This window comes from Gopherus flavomarginatus, chromosome 6 (genome assembly GCF_025201925.1).
Source record: "Gopherus flavomarginatus isolate rGopFla2 chromosome 6, rGopFla2.mat.asm, whole genome shotgun sequence".
NCBI lineage: Eukaryota > Metazoa > Chordata > Testudines > Testudinidae > Gopherus > Gopherus flavomarginatus.
This window is the reverse complement of record NC_066622.1, coordinates 53,594,981-53,620,774: the sequence shown is the minus strand read 5'-3', so window position 1 is coordinate 53,620,774 and position 25,794 is coordinate 53,594,981. Positions and strand designations below refer to the sequence as shown.

At 48.2% G+C, this 25,794-nt stretch overlaps 1 protein-coding gene and 1 pseudogene across 2 annotated transcripts in view; one reads left to right on the top strand and one right to left on the bottom strand.

The window, feature by feature from the left end:
* The window catches only part of LOC127053869 (zinc finger protein 883-like), a 433,432-nt pseudogene that overhangs the window by 230,756 nt on the left and 176,882 nt on the right, over positions 1-25,794 (top strand).
* Positions 1-25,794, bottom strand: part of LOC127053665 (zinc finger protein 560-like) — a 159,015-nt gene that overhangs the window by 132,106 nt on the left and 1,115 nt on the right. The window contains exons 2-3 of one of the 2 annotated variants that reach the window (XM_050958754.1): positions 23,823-23,905; positions 21,372-21,548 (exon numbers count right to left, since the gene is read on the bottom strand). In XM_050958754.1, the coding sequence (XP_050814711.1) occupies positions 21,381-21,548; positions 23,823-23,905 (251 nt within the window). In that variant the 3' untranslated portion in view covers positions 21,372-21,380. Of the gene's footprint in view, positions 1-21,252; positions 21,549-23,822; positions 23,906-25,794 lie in introns of those variants that run through there. The other variant, XM_050958753.1, reaches the window with a different exon arrangement.

Here is a 25,794-nt window from a genome sequence, read left to right as displayed (position 1 = left end):
TTTGGGACTACATCGCAACCTGTACTGCACCACGTCCGCTGCACCACTCTGCTGGCTCTTTACTCCCCCTGCCACCCAGCCACCTCTATCTGGATTAGTGCCTTACGAGCTCTCACGCTGGCAGGCATATGCGCCGGCTGCTAGGCAGCTGCCCTGGTCACAGGCTTTTACAGCTTCTACAGGGTAAAAAGGATCTATTTGGGGTTTGGACCCCATTGGGAGCTGGGTAGCTGAGTGCCGGAGACGGGAGTACTGCTTAAACTGTTTTCAATTAAGCCTTCAGCTCGTGTTGGATGAGGTTCAGCCTTTGATCCGTGTCTGCAGTAGGCAAGCGCCTCTGGCTCAGTCGGCCCCCACCCTGCCCCCGCTGTATTAGCAGACTAAAACCTGGAGCAAAGGCACACGCTTGCAAGGGAACAGGAGCCGGGATCTCAAACAAATGTCAACATTTTAGGAAGATGACGTTCAAAGAAGAAAAAGGTGTACGGTACAGCATTTAGGTGTAGAAGTTTCTGGTGATCAGGGAACAATGTACAGTTTACCCAGGGGGTGCAAAGTTCGGTTTAATATCGCTCTGGAAAGCAATCTGAACTCGGATGCACTGGCCAGGTAAACAGGAAAAGCCCCGCGAATTTTGAATTTCATTTCCTGTTTGCCCAGCATGGAGCTCTGATCAGCACAGGTGGCGATGCAGTCCCAGAATCAAAAAAGAGCTCCAGCATGGACTGTTCGTGAGATACTGAAGCTGATCTCTGTATGGGGAGATGAATCTGTTTTATCAGAACTCCGTTCCAAAAGACGAAATACCAAAACATTTGAAAAAATCTCCAAGGCTATGATGGACAGAGGCCACAATAGGGACTCAACGCAGTGCTGAAACTTAAGGAACTGAGACAAGCGTACCAGAAAGTCAAAGAATGAAATGGACGCTCATGGAGGGAGGGGCGACTGAGGATTGTAGCTATCCCACAGTTCCCGCACTCCTCAAAAACCATTTGAATTCTTGGCTGAGTTCCCAAAGCCTGAAGGGTCAAAAACATTGTCGCGGGTTGTTCAGAGTATATGTCGTTCCCCTGCCTCCTGCCCCCATGAAAGCAAAGGGAAAAAAATCCTCTCTCACCTTTTTTCAGTGTCACTGTATGTCTACTGGATGCTGCTGGCAGATGTGGTGCTGGAGCACTACACAGCAGCATCCCCTTCCCTTCCCTTGCGGACAGCAGACGGTACAGTAGGACAGGTATCCAACATCGTCGTCCCGTGAGTGCTCCTGACTGGCCTCGGTGAGGTCGGCCGGGGGTGCCTGGACAAAGATGGGAATGACTCCCAGGTTCATTCATAGCAGCTGGAGGCTGCGCTCCCCTCCCCACTTTGATCCCTGCTTGCAGAAGCAATAAAGTAGGTGTTGTTTCAAATTCCTGCATTCTTTATTACTTCATCACACAAATGGGAGGATAACTGCCATGGTAGCCCAGGAGGGGTAGGGGAGGAGGGAAGCAATGGGTAGGGTTGTTGCAGGGGCACCCACTAGAATGGCATGCAGCGCATCATTTCTGCGGGATCTCTAGGGCTCTGACCCGGAGCGCCCGTTTGCCCCTCTGGTTCTTTAGTAGGCTTGCCTGATAATCTAGGCAGAACTGACTCTCCATTAGACAAAACTTAAAGAAGAGAATGACCTAGGGAGTCATTCCTATTTTTGTCCATAAGCCCGTGGCCGACCCCATCGAGACCAGCCAGGAGCACCCATGACAGCAGCAGATGGTGCAGTATAACTGGTAACTGTCATTGTCAACTTGCAAAGCAGCAGAAGGTACAGTAGGGCTGGTAACCATCTTTGCTAACTTGCAAAAAGCAAGGGGATGCTGCTGTGTAGCACTGCAGTACCACGTCTGTCAGCACTATAAAGAAGACATACGGTGACAGTGAAAAAAGGCTGAATGGGCTCCATGGTTGCTGTGCTATGGCGTCTGCCCGGGCAATCCAGGGAAAAGGGCGCAAAATGATTGTCTGCTGTTGTTTTCATGGAGGGAGGATTGAGTGATGACATTTACCCAGACTCACTCATGACACTATTTTTGCCCCATCAGGCATTGAGATCTCAACCCAGAATTCCAATGGGCAGGGGAGACTGCGGGAACTATGGGACAGTTACCCACAGTGCAACGCTCTGGAAATTGTATAAAGTCGAGGACACAGGCCCATACTAAGCACATTAATTCGGCGCTGTGCGTCCATGTACCAAGGCTAGCATCAATTTCCCTGGCCAGGCCCTTTGGAGGTTTGAGCTACTCCCTGTGGTCACCCCACTCAAGGAGCGTTCGTTCTAGGCAGTAAGCTGGCTAGACAGTAAAACTTCAGATGCTGCTCCCAATGCTACACTCAGTTTTTCCGAAAACTAGTATCTGTAAAATTAGTCTACTTTCTGGCCAGAAGAGACCATTACAGCATCTAATCTGACCCCCTGCATATCACAGGCCTCCTGCATGACACAATAGCTACTTCTGGGGGAAAGGCATCTAGTTTTCATTGAATGACTTCAGGGGATGGAGATTCCACCACTTTCCTTGGTAGCTTGTTCCTATGGTGAATCATCCTCGCTGTTGACTATTTGGGGCTTAGTTGTAATATGAATTTGTCTCTTTTCACCTTCCAATTATTGGGTCTTGTTATGTCTTTCTCTGCTCCATTCAAGAGCCCTTTAATACCCAATCTTTTCTCTCCATTAAGGCACTTCAACACTTCAGTGAAGTCACCTTTCAATCTTCTTTTGATAAGCTAAACAGATGGAGCTCTTTCAATAGCTCACTAGAAGGCATTTTTCTCCAGCCCTCAGAACATTTTGGTGGCTTTTTGCTGCCCCAGCTCCAATTTCACAGTATCTTTTTCAAATGAGGACACCAAAACTGGAGACAGTATTCCAATATCAGTCTCACTGATGCCGTGTCACCTCCTGTGATGTTATTGACATAATCTGTAACTTTATAGATCACCATTGTGACCACTGTTCTATATTTGCAGCCAATATGATAGAAAGGTTGTTGTGAAAGGGGTCTATGGAGAGGTTCTGATTGGCTGATTATAATTATGCTATCTCTAGATGTGTAATATTTTTGTAGTTGACTTTATGAATATTGGCTCTATGCTGTCTGTATTCAAACTTGTGCTATGCTTCCGAGGAACACCCCAGCCAGACAAGTTGGTGTCAGTTCTGCCTAGCCTGCTTGATGGCCCATTAAGGACCATCAGCTCTACAATCAACCCATTGAGAGAAGGTAGATATGCCTTGTGGCTCAGCAAGGTATGCAGGGACCTGCCTATGGACAAAACTCAAAGGTTTTTCTACGCCACGTGCTGGATAGAGTGTCCTTGGGACAAAGAAAACAAAGACCACATGGCAAGAGACTGTAAAAGGCTGATGCCTCGTCTCCATCTTGTCTTCAGTCCTGCTTCATACCTCTGAAGGGACTTTGCTACAAACTGAAGCTCTGTACAAGGGACTGAATGACCCATCCCAGCTGTGGATGGACTCCAGAGACTTGATTTGAACCTGCAGTTTATTCCATCACTGCTACAAGCCTGAACCAAGAACTTTGCCATTACTGGATGTGAAGGGTTAAAATTCATGTGCATATTATATAACAACCTGGTCTATGGATTGTGCCAGCTCTTTTCCAGACCCAAAGTCCACAGTATAATCAAGGGACCAGAAGCCTAGCAAATAGTGACCAGCTAAAAGAAAGCTGGGTAAACAGAAAACCTTGCTTGCTAAGATAGGCTTGGTCAGCAAATTGCCAGGTGTTGGAGCTAAGAACTAAAGAATTGTATCTTATTCAGAGTTGCAGATTGAACAAAGAATCCCTGTTCCTATTGTGTAAGTCTCTTCTGTAGGGAGACGTTCTTCCAGAGATCCAACCCTGAGTTTATGAAAAGTTGGCAGATGTCAATATAAGATATGGCATCCTTCCACTTCCCTTCCCAGAGACCAGTGCCTTGCCTTAAGACACACAGAAAACAATCTTTATTGCCATATACTTTCACTGTTTCTTTGCTTTAAACCCTAGGAATGTACCTGGAGGACAATCAAAGGAGTTGCTCCTTTCCTATGGACCTCAAATCAGAATTCAGCATAGATATTTTATACTAATAACATTTTATCAAAGTATTCATGAAATGTTAACTTGCTAACTTGAGACCATGGGTGGAGACATTATGTAAGCTGTTAACCTTTGGCTACTGTGCTTATCATGTCTTGCTGCAAAACCTATCCCAGAGTTTGGAACTCCCTACCCCGTCTCTTTCCCCCACCCATGGAAAATCTATATATTCTATTGTAATCAATTAACAGTGTCTCTGAGCCTAATAAGCAAGGTGACACTCTGCCAGTTCTGTGTGTAATAAACTCCTATTCTTGCCCTCTACATGGTGGAGATTTATGTCCTTCACAGACACCTGCTGAACAAAGAGGAGATTCAGCATCCAGCTTGGCTGAATGTGTCTTCTCTCCCCACAGCTTGGTGATCTTCTGAGGAAATGGAGAAGACTGCCTTTGCCTAGCTGCACATTTCTTGCAAAAGAAACAAGTCTTTTTGGTGGCAAGTGTTGAAAGGAGCCATTAGACAAATGTGGAGACAGTAAAAATGTCCCCCAACTCAACTGGCATCTGTGGATGCTGAAGTCACAACACAAAGTGCTAAACAGTATATGAGCACAGGCTGGTGTCAGAAGAGTCTCTACCAAAGCCTTTTCCACCAGCAGGGGCCTCTCTGTGCGCAGAACTCCTGGTAGTGTGATGGCTACAAGCAGTGGAGAACTCTATTTTGGCATCTCTTTGTCAGTGAACATCTACAGAGGCTGTTTAAAGGTCTTTAGATAGTGATCTTTGGGAAGAGCTGGCTGAAGTGTCTTCCTAGTAACCAGAAGATCCTGGCTTGGCCTGCCAGTTCTTCCGTGCAAGTCTTGAGGGAAATGGGGAATGTCTGTAGTTTGGAATTTGCAGGTGTTGTCCTGGACCATCAAAGGGAACAGTTGCAAGTATTTTCTCAAGGCAGGCACCATGGCTTGGGTGGCTAAAGCACCTGTCTGGTAAACAGGAGATCCTGGGTTCAACTCCCAGTAGTACCTTGTTCTACGGGTTTTGTCTCCTCTGCTCACATTTTCCTGTGTCTTTCTAGGAAACAGAAGAGACCTCCCTTGGTATCCAAGTCATTGCTTGCTAAGGAAAAGGCTTCTTTGGAGAGAAACATTGGAAAGAATCAAATCACAAGCCTGGAGTTGATGAAAAGGCTGCTGTGACTGGCATTGGCATGGTGGTTGCTTTGACTGCAATTGCTGCAACACAAAAGCCTGCACCACACGTCCTTGTGATTCGCTGGGGATGTCCACACACAGATGTCATGTCATCTTCCTTTTGATTGTCACTGATGAAAAATGGAGCAGCTGGGAGAAAAGTCCCAGAGGCACTTGCCAGGTAAAGTAGAGGTTAGAGATGCAGCACCCAGTGGTTCGTTGCTAAATCTGTCCACTCCTCCCACTTTTTGGTCAATCTTTTGAAGAAGCAGAGAAGACTGCCTCTGCCTTGCAGTGCAAATGCTTCCAAAAGAAACCGGTCATTTTTTCTGACAAGTGTTGGAAGAGGCACCTAAGAGATGTGGAGACAAGGAAAAGGTCATCGTAACTCAACTTGCAACCATGACTCTTGAGGCCACAACGCAGAGCACTGAGCACTGTAAGACCATAGCTGGAGACAGAAGGGCCTTTTTCAAAGGTATTTTCCACTAGCAGGGTTTTCTCTGTTCACAGAATTTCTGATAGTTTGATGTCTGCTGGCACTGGAGATCACTATTTTGGCATCTCTCTCTCTGTTTCAGTGAGCACCCGCTGTGGTTGTTGAAAGTCTGTGATGGGATCTATGGGATGCAACTGAACAGTGGGACCCCTGAGCCCTTTGTCCCACCACCTGGGCTCCCTCTCACACATGTGATGCTGAGACAAGCTGTGAATCTGTGGCAGATATTGCACTTACACAGACATCCGTAGGTAGGGACACAGCCAACTGAATTACATGAATGCTTCTGCAGCCACTCATAAGACTAATGATAGAAAGTCGCCCCCCCTTCAGCTCTGCAGCCTTGCACCCCTGGATCATACCATCTTGCCTTAATCAGAAGCCTGATCAGTGTGAGTTTATTACACAGGGTCCACCCCTCCCTCACTGTGAATAATACATGAAGAAGCCTTGTAAAAGAGCTGAGATTTCCCAAGAACTTCAAGCAAAATGCACCAGTTTAAGTAGAGCATAAAACAGATTTATTAACTACAGAAAGATGGAGTTTTAAGGATTATAAGTGGTAGGAATAAAAGATCAAAGTAAATTACCATGGAAATTAAAGATAAATTCACAATCTAAACTTTACACCTTATTACACTAGGGCGTAGTTCAGTTATGCACACAGGAAGGCTTAATGCTCGAGCTGCTGCACATGCTGGGCAGGCTTAAGTTCGGGCTCCTCATGGCAGGAGAGAAGAAGACTCGGCCCCTGGAGGGGCAGGCTGGGGCTTCCTGGATCCCATTTGCTCACAGCCAGCGCCCTGCCCCCACTCCCAAGTCATCCATGGCGCCCCCAGGTCGGCCAGAATGGAGCAGCAGTTTTCACTGCACTACGTCCACTTATGGCTTACAGGCAACTCCCAGACTCACCACAGTCCACCATCTCGGCCAGAAAGGAGCCCACTCAGCCTCACAATTGCTGCTTTTCCTTTTCCCCAGAACCCCGCTTCTCCTGGGATGCAAGTAGCCATCCCTGGGATGCCAACAGGCAGCCACAGGGGTCTGTCTCCCAGCAGCCAACCGCACCTCCATGGGTTCAGCCCTCAGAAGGGCAGGTGGGGGTTTCCTGGATCCCAGTTGCTCACAGACAACCCAGCCTCCACCTCTAAAACCATCAGTCATGCCCCCAGGTTGGCCATAAAGGAGCCGCCATTCTCCACTTGGACTCATTGCTTGTTTTCCTTTCACCCAGAACCTCCCTTCTTCTCCTGGGCTGCAAGTAGCCACTCCTGGGAAGCCAAGAGGCAGGCACAGGATTCTACCTCCCAGCAGCCAACCACACCTCCCCAGGCTTTGCAGAATGAAGGGTGGTGCTCTACTAACCCCACTTAGCCGCACAGCTTCTTCCGTGCCTTCCTCAGCTCAACTTTCCTCTATTGCCCCATTCCTGCCTCACTTCCTCCTTTGACCAGTCACGCAAAGGAGCCCAGCAGGAAGTGAGAGCCTCTATAGGCCAACCTCCAACAGCAGAGGTGGCCAAGCCACAAGCCTCCAAATGGTGACTGGCCTAACTTCTCTAGGTTCTCCAGCCTGACACCAAGGTGCTTTCTCCACTGCTGTCAGCACCCTCTGTCATGCAGGGGTTGGAGTTATCCCAGGGACAGGCCAATAGGCGGAGTGCCCTTTCTGAATAACAAGGGGATCTGGGAAAAGGAAGCCAGCATGTTTCTGAACCAGGGACCTTTTGCGTGTTAGGCAAATGTGATAACCACTATACCACAGAAACTAAACCTACTGGGTTGTGGCTCACTCTGGCACAGACCGATGGACAAATCTAGAGAATGTGGTGGTAGCCCCTCGATAGGCCAGCTGGCAGTGCAGAGGACTGGAGCCAGCACTCAGGAAGTCGTCCTTACCTCGTCCGTGTGACTCCAGCTTGATGGAGAGCTTCTTTTTCTTCTCCTTGCTGACAAAGAGCAAGAGAAGAATGAAAGGTCAGGTGGGCAAACTCGGTGCAGAAGCCCATGCTGTCTTTTCCTGCTGCATAGCCTGAAATGAGGGACTTGTGGCAGATAAAGGAACTGCTGCACTCTCAGAAAACATCCCGCCTGTGCATAAAGGATAATAGAAGAGCCTGTTAGTCTAGCATGCTCCCAACTGAACTGTTTCAACAGCTGCTAGGTTTCTTTTTGGCCTGTTACTTTTCTGTCTGGGATGTTGTTGTCAGCTGTGGCACAGAAAAAGGACGTCATTGCGAGCTACCCATGAAGATAAGATTAACTTTTGCCTTCCTTGCTCGGCTTTACTTGCTTCCTCACCCTATTCCTGCCTTAGTTCCTGTGTTACCTGAAGGCAACGGGGGCCCAGCAGTACGAAGAGGAAGTTAGACAGCTAGACCCTGGTGGCAAAAGTTCTACCACCGCTTGCCACCCCACTCTCTTCTCCCAGCTTCACATATTGACCGCCAGGGACTTGGTGCCCAGCAGCGCAACGGAAGGCAGTGGACAGAGCCACCCTCGCCTTGAAGCTCTGGCTCATTAAACCGTATCTTCAGTTGCTGATGGCCAATGAGAGACCAACAGCGCTTGCTATTTTAGCACTTGAAAATGCCATTGGTCAGTCACTGGATCTCTTTAATGCTGTTACATAACAAATGAAAATAGAATCTCAGTGTGACATTCTGTACCTTTGGGGGAGTGTGCTGTAACCCCCATATTCCTCATTTTCATATAATCATGATCTTATATACAGAGCATGCCTTGTAAGGTATCAGGGAAAAGGATATGATCTGCTGAAAGTCATTTCTCTACCCATAGATGTTTACCATTCATGCATATGAAGTTATGAGAATTGTGCAGTGTGGTTATTACTATGCTGTAAGGTGGGGGAGTCAGCCAAATATTAGCACCCCAGTGACAACAGCAAGGAAAGTAACCAACACCCGGACAGGGTGTCAAACAACCCATCAACAGCCATTGTTCAGCAAGGGACCTACAGTGCAATCACTTACCTGCAAGAGGACACCCCAGGGGAATTGCTCAGACTTGCTTGGAGAGACGCAGTGATGCTCACCTGACTCTGAAGGGGGAGCAAAGCCAAGAGGGAAGAAAGGACATGATAAAAGCAGAGACATTTGCCATGCTTTTTCTCTCTCGTCCACCTACATCTACAGACACCCCCACACCAAGCAACTGAAGCGCTGATGAAAGGGGAGAGCCTGGCTGAAAAGCTGGCCTGTGGTGAGAAGCATCTAAGTTTGTAAGGGCATTGAAAGGGTTAAGATCAGCTTAGAGTGCATTTTGCTTTTATTTCACAAAAACAACGAGGAGTCCGGTGACACCTTAAGAACTAACAGATTTATTTGGACACAAACATTCGTGGGTAAAAAGCCCTCTTCTTCAGATGCATGGAGTGAAAATTGCAGATAGAGGCATAAATATATATTGGAACATGATGTAAAGGGAGTTACCATACAAGGGGAGAACCAGTGTTGAAGGCTAATTCAGTCAGGGTGGACGTGGCTCTCTCCAAGTAATTGACAGGGAGGTGTCAATATCAAGAGAGGGAAAATTGCTTTTGTAGTGAGCCAGTCACCCCCAGTCCCTCTTCAAGCTCAAATTAATGGTGTTAAGTTTGCAGATCAGTTGTAACTCTGCAATTTCTCTTTGAAGTCTGTTTTTGAAGTTTTTTGAATGGCTTCTTTTAAATGGCTACTTTGAATGGCTACGTTTAATTGTGTTATTGAATATGAACATGTAAACGTGTTATAGAAGTCCCATGTGATCTAGTGGTTAGGATTCTTGGCTTTCACCCAGACAGCCTGGATTCAATTCCCCACACAGGAACAATGCAGAGTTTCTCCTTGGAGGGGAGACAGGAAACAAAAAGAATGGGAAGGGATCCTGCCAGCAGCAGAGCTGAATAGAGTTGGGAGCAGTACTGGATTTGACATGGTCCCTTAGGGCTAGGCCCAAGCTCTGAAGGGACGTGTAACAGTAACTTCCTCCCCTCTGCAGAAAGGGAGCCTCAGAGCAGCCTGGATTCAATAGGGGAGCTGAGACCCCATACGGCCCTGGGAGCTGTAGTTCCTTGCCCAGCTCCCTGCCTTGGAGCAGAGAAGGAACATTTCCCAGCATTCCCGTGACTGCTATCAACAGGAAAGGGAGGGGGGAAGCTGTGAGACTCCATGCGCTGCAGCTTGCTGTGGCTGGGGGGGGGCTGGCTGCTAGAAGGGGGTGCCACCTGTGAATAGGGAAGAGGTGTGACCAAGGAGTAGAAGGCTTTGGCCCAGGTAGCACCCTCAGAAGACTTCCCCAGACAGGCTTAGGGATGCTGATGTGACCTCGCCTGGCAGCCCCCAAAGATGGAACTGGGTGGACTAACTGGACAGGGCCCCTGTCTCTCTGAAGCTGGGCAAGGGAGGTATGTGGATCCCACCAGAAGGTAAAATGGTAAGTAAGGAAGGGGAGGCTCTACTGGACCTGGACAGCTTCAGATACAGGACAGGAGGATTTCCACTTCTGAGCCATGAAAATAGAAATTGACTTTTCCTTTCCAGATGTATCTAATATTCATAAAGGGAATCTAGCCCCTGCCTTCCAGATCTGAACACCTCAAAATCAGGAGTGCTCAAGCTCAATTTGGGCAGCTGTTACTTCATTTCTCCCAAATCAAATATGCTGATCCACTGTCATTTACTGTAGAAAAAGTAGGAGAAAATTGAGCAACAAACGTTGGGGTCTTCACAGTGCTAACGAGGGCTGGAATTGCTATTTTCAACAGCCATTACACTTTTTTTTTTAGTTTTGTTTGTTTAAAAGGAAGACAGTGATATTGCACTGGCAAATTCCCCATAGAAACAAAGAATGGAACAAAAGAATAATAAAGGCACCTCAACTTTCCTCATTTATGTAGGACAGTCTTATTAGATGGATCCAGACATCTTCCAATCACAGAAGCTGATAATTGTTCCAATTTAGTGCAGTTCTGTAACCATGCAGGAACCTAGAGGAGGAAAGTGCCTAACTCCAGAGTCTGCAGCTGCCTAGGGCCAGTGCTGAGGATTTAGAGTCCCTAGTGCTGCCCTTGCAAGGTTCAAGCATGCTCAGCCTTGGCATTGCCTCCGCTCCTGCGGCTAGTAGCTGCAGCTGTCTAAGGCTGGCCTCTGGCAGTTGCCCCATGGCTGTAGCTAGAGAAACTACAAGTGGCTCTATGACTCCTGGGGCCACTAAGCTAGAGCACCTAACGAAACTGGAGTTAACCTCAAGGAACAGAGGTCACCAGTAGGAAAGGAATGTCGGGGGAGCAGGGAAGGCGGGAGCAGGTCAGGCTTGCAGAGGGAGCTTCCAGCTGGTTGGGAGCATGTCCAAAGTAGAAAGGAAACAAGTATGGGGAGAGGTGGCGGTGACCAGGTAGCAGACTAGCATGTAGATGGGAGCAGAGGGAGAGACACTGGTGTCTTCAGATTCCCAAGGGCTAAGTCCTCACTTTGGGGAAATGGTGTTTGCAGGTGGCTTGCTCACATGGCAGGATGGGGGCTGAGGGAGGGATCTGTCAGAACTGATCAGGTGTCTGCTGGCTTTAGGACTTTGAGCTGAGACTAGGACCACATGCAGTGACTGGTGACATGGGGGGGTACTGGAGACATGGCTAGAGAAGGTCTGAATGAGGAAAGAGATAAATCTGTGGGGAGTTTCCTTGGTCACTATGAAAGTTCTGCTCACTTTGGACACTGGTAAACCCACATGGGTGTACAGCTCAATAAGAAAACCCGCGGGCTGAGGGAGCTGTGTATGGCAATGCATATAGTCATGGAGAGGTGTGTGATCAAAATGAAAAATGTCTCTGAGGTTCAGTACCGGCTATACGAAGCCGCAATGGCACTGCCCCACCAGGCCCACACTCGTAGCCCACAGTGACTACACTGGAGCCCACAAATATGTTTGGTGCCAGGGCCAACAAAAGGTTAATCCAGCCCTGACTGCCTGAGCACTATTTCAGCCTCACATTTTTGGGTGGAACTCCCACAGTGAGAGCTGCAGAGCACTCCCCCGCAACACACACGCACACACTCGTCCTGGTGTTGGGAGGGGAACAGGAGAAAGGACAAAAGAAGAGATGAAGAGAAAGGAGGGAGGGACAGGTGGATGGAGGAAACGGTGAAACACAAAGGACAAACCCTAATGTCCCCATGATTCTAAGGGACAAAATCCCAGGTGCGGAATAAAATTCTGCCTCCTTAAGCTCATGTTTTCCATGCCCAGAATTCAACTCTCACCAGATGGATCAGACTGAACAGGTTTCACACCTCCAGGAGGCTCTTACCTTCTAAACAGGGACGGCTGTTTTCTAGTAAAATCACTACAAGGGAAGGAGAAAACTGGAAAGAGGTTTCTCCTGGCGCTCACGTCCGTGAACCCGAATACTCTCTCAGTCCTCAGACAGAGACCTGGAGAAGGAGACTTGCTGAAGCAAAGCCACAGGGGTCTCTGAGGTTTCCCTAGCCCCTGGCCCCTGACTGATGTCAGGATCTCTCTGTGAGGTCACCACCTGCTCACCAATAGTCTTTGACCAATAGTGTGAGGTCCTGCAAAAGGCCTTTGTGATGTCACTGCCACACCCCGCCCTTGCTGTGCCAATGTCCTGACCCTGGCCAGGCACTTTGGAGCTTTGAGCTACTCCCTGTGGATCACCTCACTCATGGAGCTTTTCTATAGAGCATCCTCAGATGTCTAAGCACACGAGTGCCATGGCAATGAACTGACACACATGGCACCAAGATGAGATCATTAGTAGGCTAACCTATAGGAGAAGGACACCCCAGCATTAGTAGGGGAGAAATCCCTACTGAACATGCATTACACCTAGCAGCCCCTGCGTGGGGTCGGGCGGGGGCTGCGGAGGGGGGAGACCTGGGAAAGGGATGGATGGAAAATGTCTGTGCATCCGGGACATGGCCGGGGGGCGAGGGGAGAAGAGCAGGTGACCCCTGAGGAGGGGGGAGAAAAACGGAGGGCTGAGATCCCCTCGGAATTACCACTGCCCCATCCGTGGAGACCCCCTCCTCTCCTGTCCTGCCCCCTTTCTCCCTAGAGAGCAACAAGCAACATCCAGGCTGACACCCCCTTCCCTCAAACCCCTGAGAAGTTCCCTGTTCCCCTCCCCCCATTGTGCCCCATTTTCTCTCCCCTTTGCCAATGGCCAGTTCAGATCTCAGGTTTGGGGTGTTTCCCCCCATTTTCACCTGCAGTGATTTGTCCTTGTGTAGGTGGGAAATGGTTCCCCCGAGTGATTTCTGAACTGGGCAGAGGCTGGGGGGGGGCCTGAGACAGGGACACCTCTGGGCTGGGCTGGGGGGCCCACTCTCTGCTGGCAACAGGGCGTGGGAAGGGCCAGGAAGGGGAGGGGGGAGCAAGTGTCCCCCATAGAGAGGGTCCAGCCCCAGGCTGCTACCAGTAGCACATTCCTATCCTGGCCGGGGGGGGGGGCTTTCTCCAGCTGGGACCTGCCCCCTAGGCAGCCCCAGGCTCTGACCGCACCAGCCCCGCCTGGAGCCCCCAGTGAGTGAGAGACCCCGGAGGGGGAGGGGGAGGGGGAGGGAGCACTGGGCCCTGACAGGAAAGTGACTCTCTCCCCTCAGATCTTGGTGTTTTCCTCTCATGTTATCAAATATGCAGTTTGTGACACAATTTCTTTGCAAATCTCAAAGATTCAAATAAAATAATCTAAACATTTGCCCCACTTCTCTCTAGATGTCTATTTCTAATTGAATATGCCCTGAGATTTTCCTGTCTCTAATTATAAAATAATAAGAAAATCTCAGATTTACACCTTTTCTCAGATTATTGAACACAAAATGTTTGCAAATGTTGCCCATTTCCTCTTTATTCATTTATCAAGTATTCATGTGAAACACTCAGATTTTACCTCCTATCAACAACTGATATAAAATCCCTCTGATTTTCTACTTTCCTCTCTATAATTTGCAAAATGGATCCAAAATCTCTGATTTCCACCCTTTGTCTTTCATTTCTGAACACTGATCTGAAAGCTCAGGTTTTCCCTCTGTGTCATTATCAAATGTCAATTAACAATCCTCTCAAGTTTTGTGCTGTTCCTTATGTTTCTAAATCCCCAAAACTTCTTCCTTCGGGGGAACCTGTTGCCCTGAGTCGCTCTCCATTCTGGATGTTGCAGGGGATTACATTTCCCAGTGATTGTCTTTCCCCTCTCCTTGGAGGATCATTTGTTCCCTCTTTTAGCTCTGTTAGATATTTGCCAAAGAAAGAGACCAGCCTGATATTTAATACACATCAAAGCCAGAGGCCTCCCCCTCTTTGGGGATGAGTGGTTCGCAGCTGGTAGTGGGAGAGTTGGCTGGCCCCTTTTCTTTTCTCCAGCTGGCACAGGATGAGGGGGTCACTCTGAGTGCAGCATGTCTTGAGAAGTATCCCAAACCACAAGACAAATGGTCTCTGTGAAGGGTTGCTTCCCACAGTGCTAAGATGTAGCCACCTCTGGCAGAATCCATGGTGGCTACTAGTTGCTAGTGACAGGCCACGGAAATTTCTTACCTATTTTGCCCCTCCATGCCAGGCCTGCACAACATAAGGCCCACGGGCAACGTGCGGCCCGTGAAGTCTCACTGTGCGTCCCGCAGCCGGGAATCAAAGGGCTCTGGGCTGCCCGTAGCCGCGGGGAATCCAAACCCCTTTAAAGTTCAGCCGCGGCCGGGATTCAAAAGGTTCTGAGCTGCCCGCAGCCGCAGGGAGCCCAGAGCTCTTTAAATCTCAGCCGCGGCCAGGATTTATAGGGCTCTGGCAGGCGGGCGGGGAGCTCAGAGCTCTTTAAATCCCAGCCACCAGGGTCGGCTTTAGTCCAATTTAACCAATTCCCTTGAATCGGCCTCGCTCCTAAGAGGACCCCGCACCCAAGCCCCAGTACCAGCAAAAGCCAGTGCGCTGTACCAGGGTGGCCCAGTTGCCCCAGGGGGCAATTTAAAAGGCCTGGGGCTGCCAGCAGGGGCTGGAACCCCATGCCCTTTAAATTGTCACCAGAGCCCTGCTGCTGGAGCCCTGGGATATGGCTGCGGGGCTCTGGGGGCTATTTAAAAAGTCCAGGACTCCCATTGCTTCTACCTCCCCGGCCCTTTAAATAGCCACTGGAGCCCCGCCTCTTCCCCAGGGTTCCCGTGGCTATTTACAAAGCTGGGGCAGTGGAAGCACGGGCGCCCCGGGCCTTTGAAATAGCCTCCAAGCCCCAGGCTGCTGCTGCTACCCTAGTGGGAGAGGGGGGGGGAGGAGGAGGAGGAGGAGGAGAAGGAGGCACTCACCATAGAGGATGGGCTGTACCCCCTGTACCTGCACCCCCTACCTTGCCTGCAGCCAGTCCGTCCCCAGCCAGCCCCTGCTGCACCCCCTGCCCGCACCAGCCCCGCACCTCCTGCCCTGCTTGCACCAGTTCCTACCTGCAGCCTGCCCATCTCCAGGCAGCCCCACACCCCCTGCCTTGCCTTCAGCCCCGCACCAACCCCTGTCTCCAGACAGCCCTGCACCCCCTTCCCTGTCTCCAGCCAGCCCCTGCCACACTGCCTGCCCTGCCCACACCAGCCCTGCACCCCCTGCCCTGTCTCCAGCCAACCCCTGCCATACTGCCTGCCCTGCCCACACCAGCCCTGCACCCCCTGCCCTGTCTCCAGCCAACCCCGTACCCCCTGCCTTGCCTTCAGCCCTGCACCAACCCGTCTCCAGCCAATCCCTGCCGCGCCCCGCTGCCTAAAGCCAGCCAGTCCTGCACTCCTTTGTCTCCAGCCCTGCCAACCCATGCCGCACCCTCCCTGTGGCCCTGCCTGAAGCCAGCCAGCCCACCCCACACCTCTTGTCTCCAGCCTGCCCCACACCCCTTGCCCAGCCTGCAGCCAGACCCTACCTCTCGCATCCTCCCTCTCCCCCACCTCCTGCCAGCCCCATGTTCACTGGTGCCCTGCAGTTCCGAGGGAAGTAACCCTGCACACCTGCTTCAATGAGATGGGCAGGAAGCAGCTGGGACCCACACATGTGCACCCTAGGACACTCTAAGTGAGTGGCAGAGCTCATTTCTAGTTCAGACCCATCTTTTTAAAAAAGAACTTTTAGGTAGGGTTAACATACATCTGTACTTTCCCGGACATGTCAGGCTTTTTGGTTCTTAAATCGCCATCTGGGAGGAAAATACAGACGTATGGTAATCCTACTGGTACAAAAAATACATACTGTAGCAGAACTTTTTATAGGGAACCGGTTGTTAAGAACTGAAAGGCTTTTTTTTCCCCAATCATCCCTGCGGGGCCCCGCCAAAAATGTTCAAATTGGACCCGCACTTCCCAAAGCCGGCTTGCCAGCCACGGCCGGGATTCAAAGGGCTCTGGGCTGCTCACAGAGATTCCCGGCCGCAGCTGAGGTTTAAAGGTCTCAGGGCTCCCCACCGCCACGGGCAGCCCAGAGCCCTTTGAATCCCGACAGCAGCTGAGATTTAAAGGGCTCAGGGATCCCTGTGGCTGCAGGCAGCACAGAGCCCTTTGAATCCTGGCGGCAGCTCCAGGGAATGGAGTGAGGCTGGGATTTCAAGGGCTCAGGCTCCCCTCAGCAGCAGGAGCTCTGGGACCTTTAAATCCCAGCCCCAGCCCTGAAAAGCTCCGGGTTCCCCCAGTCGTCAGAGCCCCAGGCCCTTTAATTTAACCCTGAGGGCTCCCAGCCACCTCTTTGGCTGGGAGTCCCTGGTTGATTTAACATCAAGTAACACCTCCCCACCACCAACCTTCCTTTGTGACCCACAGCTGTTTTGGTGGGGCGGCACTGGGGAAGGAGGGTTTGTTTCTGCAGGGCTGGGCGGGGTGTTTCCGCCAGGCTGGGAGGTCCTGAGTGGGGGGTGTTTCCGCAGGGCCGGGGGGTTTCGGTCCTCAGCTGTTTTCTTTGGAGTATTGTGGCCCTCGCTGTTTTACTCAAAGTACTGTACAGGAACTTTTCAGGGGGATTAAGGCAAAATGCCACATTTATTAGTAATACAGGTATCAATTAATACTCTATGATATGCACATGAGATATATATCACAGTCATGCATTCACGCACACACACAGACATAAACACACTCCGTCTTGCTGTTGTTACCAACTAGTTGCTCCCCTTAACTGCACTGGCCAGGTGAGTTAGATGGGGGAGGGGTGGAGCTGGGCTTCTACCGATCCAAATCGATGGTCCGATGGTGACAAGATGAGATCCGGGGTCCTTCTGCAAGACACCTTGCATTTATAGCAGCTTCCCTCTTATGCAAATCTAGACCAGTTTCAAAATCTGGGTCTGTGTCCATTGATCTTTGTGCTGCTTTTCTCGGGTGTTGTCCCAATGCTGCTCAAAGAGGGTGTTTTCTAAAGAAGGTGCTTGCTTCTAATCCCTGAGGCCATCAATATGTCTTCTCTTCTTTATTGGGCCCACTTGACAAGTTGTATTGTCCTTTGCTCTGGCTCCCATTCCCTCTTCAACTGTTGTAGCTGTCTGGAGGTGGGTGTCTTCCAAGCCTCACTCATTCACACCTCATTCAGTCAATAGAGCAATTGATTACAGAGTGCGGGGGAAGATCTTATTCTACATCTAGCAAAAAGGCAAATGTTTTCTTTTACTTTAACTATACTATCCTTAGGGGCTATAACATTTGATACAAAGTTTTCTACCAATTTTCTATATAGGGATCTAATACAAAGTTGTATGAAAACAGAGAGGTACAATGTCAAGTCATATGAATTACAAAATAACATCATGCCGGATGCAATGTCATAAAGATAAAGATACTTAATACAAAATAACACAATGCAACGTTATAAAGATTTATAGAGATAGTTAATACAGAGATTTCTCTACATCACCACTTTACGAGTTGTGCAGGCCTGCTGACGGCATTCGTGGGGCTTCTTGCTCATGTGGATTCTCTGATGCTGAATAAGGTGTGAGCTGCGACTGAAAGTTTTCCCACACTCACTGCATTCGTAGGATCTCTCCCCTGTGTGGATTCTCTGATGCCCAATAAGGTGCGAGCTGCGACTGAAAGTTTTCCCGCACTCATTGCATTCACAGGGCCTCTCCCCTGTGTGGATTCTCTGATGTTGAGAAAGGCCTGATCTGTAAGTGAAGTTTTTCCCACACTCAGCACATGTATTTTTTTTGCTTTTCCCTGCAGATTTCCTGCTGTATTCTGGTTTCCTTAAGGCCTTTCAGAGTTCCCTGACAGGAAATAAATTTATCCATTTTCTCCCCTGGCTGGTTTCCCTGCTCTTTTTCTGGTCTGTGCTGAACCTCACACGTCATTGCATCACCTGCTGTGATAGGGACAGAAACCTCAAACAGGGATGGAAAGGGGAAGGCCAAACCAAAACAAGTGCTGGAGAGAGGACAAATAAAAATCAGGAACTCAGCTCCCCCCAACAGGAGAGAGGAGGGGATCAATTCAGCCTTCACATCCCATCCAACTTCACAGGGGGAAGGGAGAAAGCTACTGCCCGGTGTCTGCTAGCATCTAGAGGAAGCCTTGAGCTATATTTACCCTGTGGATGCGACCCCTGCTATGGACAATAATGAACTGAGAGACTTCCCAAGAGCTTTGTAGGGCATCCTAGATGTTTCCTTCAGGCACTTACAGATTCTGAGTTGGTTTAATGTTTCCTCATCTGTGCGGGGAGATCTCAGGATCTCTCTTTCCTCTGAACCCTGGAGCTCTGGGACCCATGGCTCTTCCCCTTGTTCCAGCTGGGAGATCATATCACGTTGGAAAACCAGAAACTCCGCTCAGTCGAAAGAAAACAAAGGAGTTCAGTTGATTTCATACAACTTGATCATCAAAAACATTCTGTTAATTTATCTTCAGTGCTTAGTGTGACCTAGTGTGCCTGGGGCAGTCCTCAATGAAAATGCCAAGGTCAGAGCAGGCTGAAAAAGGGAGAGCAGATGCTCCCCATACTGGTGGTTAACACTGAAGTTAAACTCACTGACCAGTCACAAACTGTGCTTCTGATCCCACACACTGGTTAACGAGACTCTGAAAAAAGAAATCACACGGCCCCCTTTATTGCATGACAGTTCTCTGACTCCTAATCAGCAACTAGGTCCCGTACAGTGAGAGGTTATTTCAAAACTCTGCTCACTGTGATACAGCATGGCCAGAGGGCAGCAGGAGACTGATCCTAATTGGATCCACGAAGTGGGTGGGTAGAAGGTTAGCCACATTACCCAGGTTTGGATCTCATCCAAAATACCATGCTGCCAGCCAATCCTTTAGCAGTTAAACTAAATATTTAGAAGAAAGAACAAATGAAAGAATGAAGTTAAGTTCCATCCTTCCAGACAATTCTTTAGCATCTAAACTAAAGGTTTAAAAGAAAGAAAGACAGAAAGAATTTAAATGGAAAAGCAGTCAGATACATTCCAAAATGGATATATCAGGTTCTTAGCAGTATTGGTGAGTTGCTGGCTTGAAAGTCTGTCTGGAACGCATCCACAGCTTGGATGGGTCATTCAGTCCTTTGTTCCAGGGTTCAGTTTGTAGAGAAGTTGCTCCAGAGGTAGGAAGGGGGATTGAAGACAAGATGGAGATGATGCAGCTGCGCTTTATATTCCTTTTGCCATGTGGCTTGTACTTCCTGTGTCCCAAACACAAGCTTCACAGCACATGGCATGGAAAAGCTTTGGAGGTTTCATTACACAGGCAAACCCCGGCATGTCTTGCTGACTCAATAGGTGTATCCCCTTGGTCCATAGGTTCATTGTACAGCTGATGACCCTCAATGTGCCATCAAACATGCTAGGCAATGTTGATGCCAATATGTCTGGGGGTGTCACCCAGAAAAACTGCACAAGTCTGGAAATACAGATATACCTTACATATCTGTAACTCACAATACAAAGGTGATAGAAACATAGAAACAAAATTATCATACTTGGCAAATCATAAAATTTTCACTGAAACTTTACATGGCATACCTAGCATGATTCATTGCAATTTTATCAGATTATATTATTTTATTATTAATACCAAAGTGTCTCACAATTTCATGCATTCTCACACTTGCTAAACTAGTGAATTCCCAGGACCAGTTCCCCAGGTCCTTGAAGATGCCAAACATTGTGCTTAGGAGGGATTGAAATACCCACATATCTGCTGGGAACACACACACAGACACTGTGTCAATCTGTACCCCTGTGTTCACTCTTCTAGAAAATTATGATCAATTTTGTACCCAGTATGGCTTGTGAGGTATCATTAGAAAACGCATAACCTACTGAATATTATCCTCCTGTTAAAATGTGTAGTAACACTGTATGTAAAATTGTGAGATTTTACAGTATGATATTACTGAAAAAGTTACAGTTCTGGGGAACACCCACAGACCAGTTCCTCAGAGACAGCAAGGCAAACAGCTGGTCAAACAGCCATTCTCCTGCAGGTGGAAGGTGTGAAGACATTAAGAGCTGGTCTACACTACGGGGGAAAATCGATCTTAGATACGCAAATTCAGCTATGTGAATAACGTAACTGAAGTCGAATATCTAAGATCGGATTACTCACCCATCCTCACTACGCGGGATCGATGTCCGCCGCTCCCCCTGTCAAATCAGCAACTCCGTTGGGGTTGGCGTTGTTCTGGAATCGATATAAGCGCGCTCAGGGATCGATATATGGCGTCTAGATGAGACGCGACATATCGATCCCCGAGCAATCGATTTTAACTCGCCGATACGGTGGGTAGTCTAGATGTAGCCTTACATTCCATCACAGGGACCTATTGAGGCTGTTGTGGAAAACGACCACAGGATTAATATTTGAATCAGCTCAGCCTGAGGCTCTTTTCTTGGTTACAAGCACGCAGGGGGCGACAGCTATTGGAATACTGTTCCCGAGCTAAAAATCACACAAGCCTTTTACAGCTTAAAACCACAAACAATAACACATACGTTGCACGTTAATTTCCTTATTTGGAATATATTGCAAAATATGATGCAGGTCAAAAGCAAGCTGAACAATCAGTTTTCCATATTTGGCCTTTCCTGTTATTTTTATTACACCTGGTGATATGGGAGCAAGACTCTCCATGTCTCAAGAAATGTCACTACCAACCTAGGCCATTTTCACATGCTGGGGTGCAATCCAGATCAGCGAGGAGTTGTGTCATCTGTAATCCTGGGTGAGATTCAGTGTTCTGCTGCTGGAGCTCCCCTGTCTGGATACTCCCAGCCAGCGTTCAAGGACGCACTGAGTGTCTGTATGATAAGTAACCCTGGACTGGCAGCTCTGACTCCAGCCGCCTGCTTGTTACACCCCAAGCACATTCTGGTTTGGGTAGAGAAGGCTCAGGGATTGAGAGAAGGCTGGGGGTAGGAAGCTTCTGTTCATTATGCTGGACCTAACCCCAGTTTTACTTGAGTAAAGAGGAGATTTTTGACATTGTGTGATGCTGCTCCTGTGCTCTGTTCCCAAAGTGTTCTGCAGCAGAGGAGGGTCTCTGGTAGTATGTACGTTACTGGCCTATTGGGGTGATGCTGAAACAGGACAGGGTACAGATGGCATTGTGGGGGTGGCATGAACCTTCACTCTTCATTTCCCCTTCCAAGAACAGAAGGGACAGGAATCCTTACCCAGCAAGACCATCGTCTCATAGTTCCCCTGCATGACATCTCTGTAGAGGGCTCTCTGAGTGGGGTCCAGCAGAGTTCCCTCTTCCCTGGAGAAATACACAGCCACCTCCTCGAAGGTCACCGGCCCCTGAAAGAGCAGGAGTCCAATACTCAGTACCTGCTGACCCACTCACAACCCCACTATTCACGGAACAGCAGCACCAGGGAAATGGAAGCTCCGGGAGGCACATGTTAACAGAGTCCCACCCCACCTTGCTTACAGCAGCCAGGAGGCATCAGAGGGTAGAAAGAGAGAACCTTTGTGTCTCCCATCTGACAGACAGAAGCAGGGTCTTCACATTTATCACATAGCTACTAGCCAGAGCTTAATATAGGAGATGGGGCTGTCTCTGGACCCTGATAGTGGCTCCCTGGTAGGAATCCAAGCACTCTCCAAATAAAATATATGGAAGAAAGGGGAAGTCAATCATAAAGAATAGAAGTTAGAAGGTCAGAATTGTAGTGCCCATTAACAAAGGTTTAGAGAAAATAGAGCCTATCAAACTAACGGGATATCCTTATTGGATGAGATCAAAAGTCTGGTTGCAGCTAATAGTATTGATGTAATATACCTAAACTTCCGTAAGGGACATGACTTGATTAGCACAATATTTTTACTAAAAAGAACTAGAATGATACAAAATAAACACGGCATATATTAAATAGATTAAAAACTCTGATAGTAAATGGGGAACCATGATCGAGTGGATTTCTTTCTAGCAGGTTCCTGCAGGGATTTTTTCTTGGCCCTGTGCTATTTAACATTCTTATCCATGACTTAGAAGAGAGTAAAAAATCATCACTGATAAAGTTTACAGTTGCCACAAAGATTGGGGTTGGTGGTAGTTAATGAAATGTCAGTAGATTCAGGCTCCATCACTGAGAGTCTGGGAAGTTGTCCCAGCCCTGGCTGGAGGGTTATTTCCTGTTCCACAAAGAGGGGAAGTTCCATTCCCAACTCCTGTGCCTTGAAATTAGGACCTATCTGACACTACACCCCCATATTCATCATAGTGGTATGATTATAATATGATTAGGACATAATTATGATCTATTTTGTAGAAGCTACATCATGTGTGGTGTCACTGGAAAAGTTCTGATTTGCTGAATATGATTATCCTATTTGTGTGCACATATCATGTTCGTATCTGAAGTTATGGATATTGACTCTGGATCTGTATTTCAAATGTGCTTACTCTGGGTAACACCCACAATGAGCCTTTCAGGTACAACAATGAAGAAGCCAGACAGTGCTGATGGCTCAACAAAGACAATGGACTGTGGGAGAGCTTAGCCTTCCTGTGAATGTTTCAGCCAGCCTATGAGTCATGGCTACTATGACTCAGCAGGGCCTGTGACCAGACCACATGACACTAAACTCCATTTTAGTACCTGTATTTTTCCACAAACTGGACTAGGAACTGAGTTTGGAACAAAAGGTTCCCACCATATGGAAAAGCTACATAAGGTGGGGTGTGACATCATCTCTTGGCCTCATTCTCCACACAAGAGAACATCTGGAAACACCTGAGAAACAAAAACGGATGTGGGGGAAGTGCTGCTCCCAGGATCAAGAGATTTTTAGCTTGTGTATGGAAACTTGGGGGACTGCTTGTACCATCAGTCAGGGTGAGAAATTGCTAATTCAAATTCTATCCATCTAGTATGTTAGGCTTTGTTTGAGTTTTGGTTATTTGCTAAATAATCTGCTTTGATCTGTTTGTTATCACTTATAATCACTTAATCTATCTTTCTGCAGTTAATACACTTGTTTGATGCTTTATCTTAACCAGCGTATTTTGAGTGAAGTGTCTGGGGAAAATCTCAGCTTGTTGTGCACATCTGTCCCATATCGAGGGGAAGGGGAACTACATTAATGAGCTTGCATTATAGAGATCCCTGTGCACTATAAGATGGTATCATTCTGGATTTATACTACAGCAAGTGTGCAAGGTTGGGGAGTGGGAAATTGGCTCTTATCTTCTATCTGTCCTTGAGTGGCTTAGGTAACGCACTCAGGTAGCTTAGTTGGCTGCATGGCGCCACCTGCTGTTGTGTTGGGTGATAACAGGCCCTGGAGAGGCTGGCGAAATCTCCAGCAAAGCAGTGTGAGAAGGGCCAGCCCAGCGTGAGGGTTAGAGGACACAGCAGTTCCCAGAAGCTCCACAAACTGCGTCCTGGGGGTGACAACCCATCACGCCCTACACTACACAAGTCTCAGCAGGTTTGTCACATGCTGTCCCCTCCCTTTCTCCACCCGAGATATTTCCTGCTTCCCACCACCTCTAGCAATTCCCACCCTCTTATGCATTTACTGCTCCTCAACCTCCAAGCAGAGACCGCCACCCTGATAATCTCTTACCTGAGCCAGCTCCATTGCAGCCATTTCCTTGCCCCTGGGAGGACGAGATGATCTGCAGCGAAACATGGATGTTATTCTCTGGCCTGCCGGGGTGAAAAGGGCAAGGTGTGAGAATTCAGACTAGGCTTTTGTCCATTCCCCAAGCCGATTTCCCCCAGCTTTTCCCCTGCTAATGCACATTCTAGGTTCTAGCACACTGTGAAGCACAGAGTGACCTTATTCCAGTACAGGCCTAGCCCCCTCCCACCAGGGTGTAACCCTCTGACACATGGGGAAACCCTCCCAGTAACAGTCTCTCTCTTACACGTATCAAGTTTGCGGACAACACCAAGTTGGGAGGGTTTGTAAGTGCTTTGGAGGATTGGATTAAAATTCAAAATGATCTGGATAAACGGGAGAAATGATCTGAAGTAAATAGGATCAAATTCAGTAGAGACAAGTGCAAAGTACTCCACGTTGGAAGGAACAACCGGAGGCCAGAGAAGAGCAGAAACAAAGGAGTCACTTTGGGGGATTCTCCCTGTCATTGTCCCCAAGGCAGCTGTCTCAGGTTTACAAAGGTGTTTCATGTTCCAGCCTTTATACAGTCTCTCCTGGGAGTGCCCCTTTCATGGACTGGGCCTAGTTTTAGTTTTTGGTAGTTAACAATCTTGGTTTATTGTTCATCTAACCAGTATGTGTGGATTGAAGTGTGTTGGAAACTCTGTTTGGGATAACAAGCTGGTGCATGTCATTTTCCGCTGATGAAATGACAGACTTCATATGAGCTTGGGTCGTTCAGTAGCGTGCTGGACAGTGCAAGATGCACATTTCTGGGGGAAAGTCGGGCACTTGAGAATTTGCTGGTTTTCTCCTGAGGTGTAATTCATGAGTGGCTGTCTAGCAGCACTCAATACTGTGTAGCTGGGAGTGAGTTACATGCTGGAGACTGTGTGTTAATTGGCCAAGAGGGGCTGTTCTCGCGGGAAAACAGTGGAAAAGGCACCCCATGCTGGAGGACTGAGGGGACAGCTATTTAACAGTCCAGACTGTACTCTGGGTAACATCACAGACACTCATTATGACAGAGCCTCTTACAACACAGAGAAAGTAAATCCATGTCCAAAAAATCGAAGACTCGAGACAGAGGGCAAGTGTCCCTGGCACTGCTTCTTGCTGACAGAGAGGTTCAGAGACAGTGCGAGAATCCTGGGGAAGCTGGGAACAGGAAGCATGGGCTGGCGGGGTTCGGTGGAGAAAGGGAACAGGAAGGGCAGGGATATTACTGAATCCAGGATCTCAGCAGTACTAGATGACAGGATAGCACATAGTGCAGCCCATTGGAAAACACAATCCCAACTATACATACAAAATGATGGGGTCTAAATTAGTTGTTTCCACTCAAGAGATGGATCTTGGAGTCACTGTGGATAGTTCTCTGAAAACATCCACTCAATGTGCAGCAGCAGTGAAAAAAAGTGAACAATGTAGGAAATAATTAAGAAAGTGATAGATATGACAGAATATCTCATAGATCATATTTGTAAAAACAGCTAATAAATCCATGATACACCCACATCTTGAATACTGCATGCACATGTCACCCCATCTCAAAAATAGATATATTGGAATTGGAAAAGGTTCAGAAAAGGGCAACAAAAATGGTTAGGGGTATGGGACAGTTATGCCAGACCTAACCCCCAGTTTCACTTGAGCAAACAGGAGATATTTGACACTGTGCAATACGGCTCCTGTGCTCTGTCCCCAAAGTGTTCTGCAGCAGAGGAGGGTCTCTGGTATTATGTGTGTCACTGGCCTATTGGGGTGATGCTGAAACAGGACAGGGTACTGTGAAAGTAAAATAAATTATATATTAAGAATAGAAAGGATTAAAGAAATGTTGTCTGTATCTTTAAGCAAAAATGTTGGAATGTTGCAACCAGGTGTCAGGAATACAGACATTAACATAGAACAATTGCACCGTTTAAGGGCA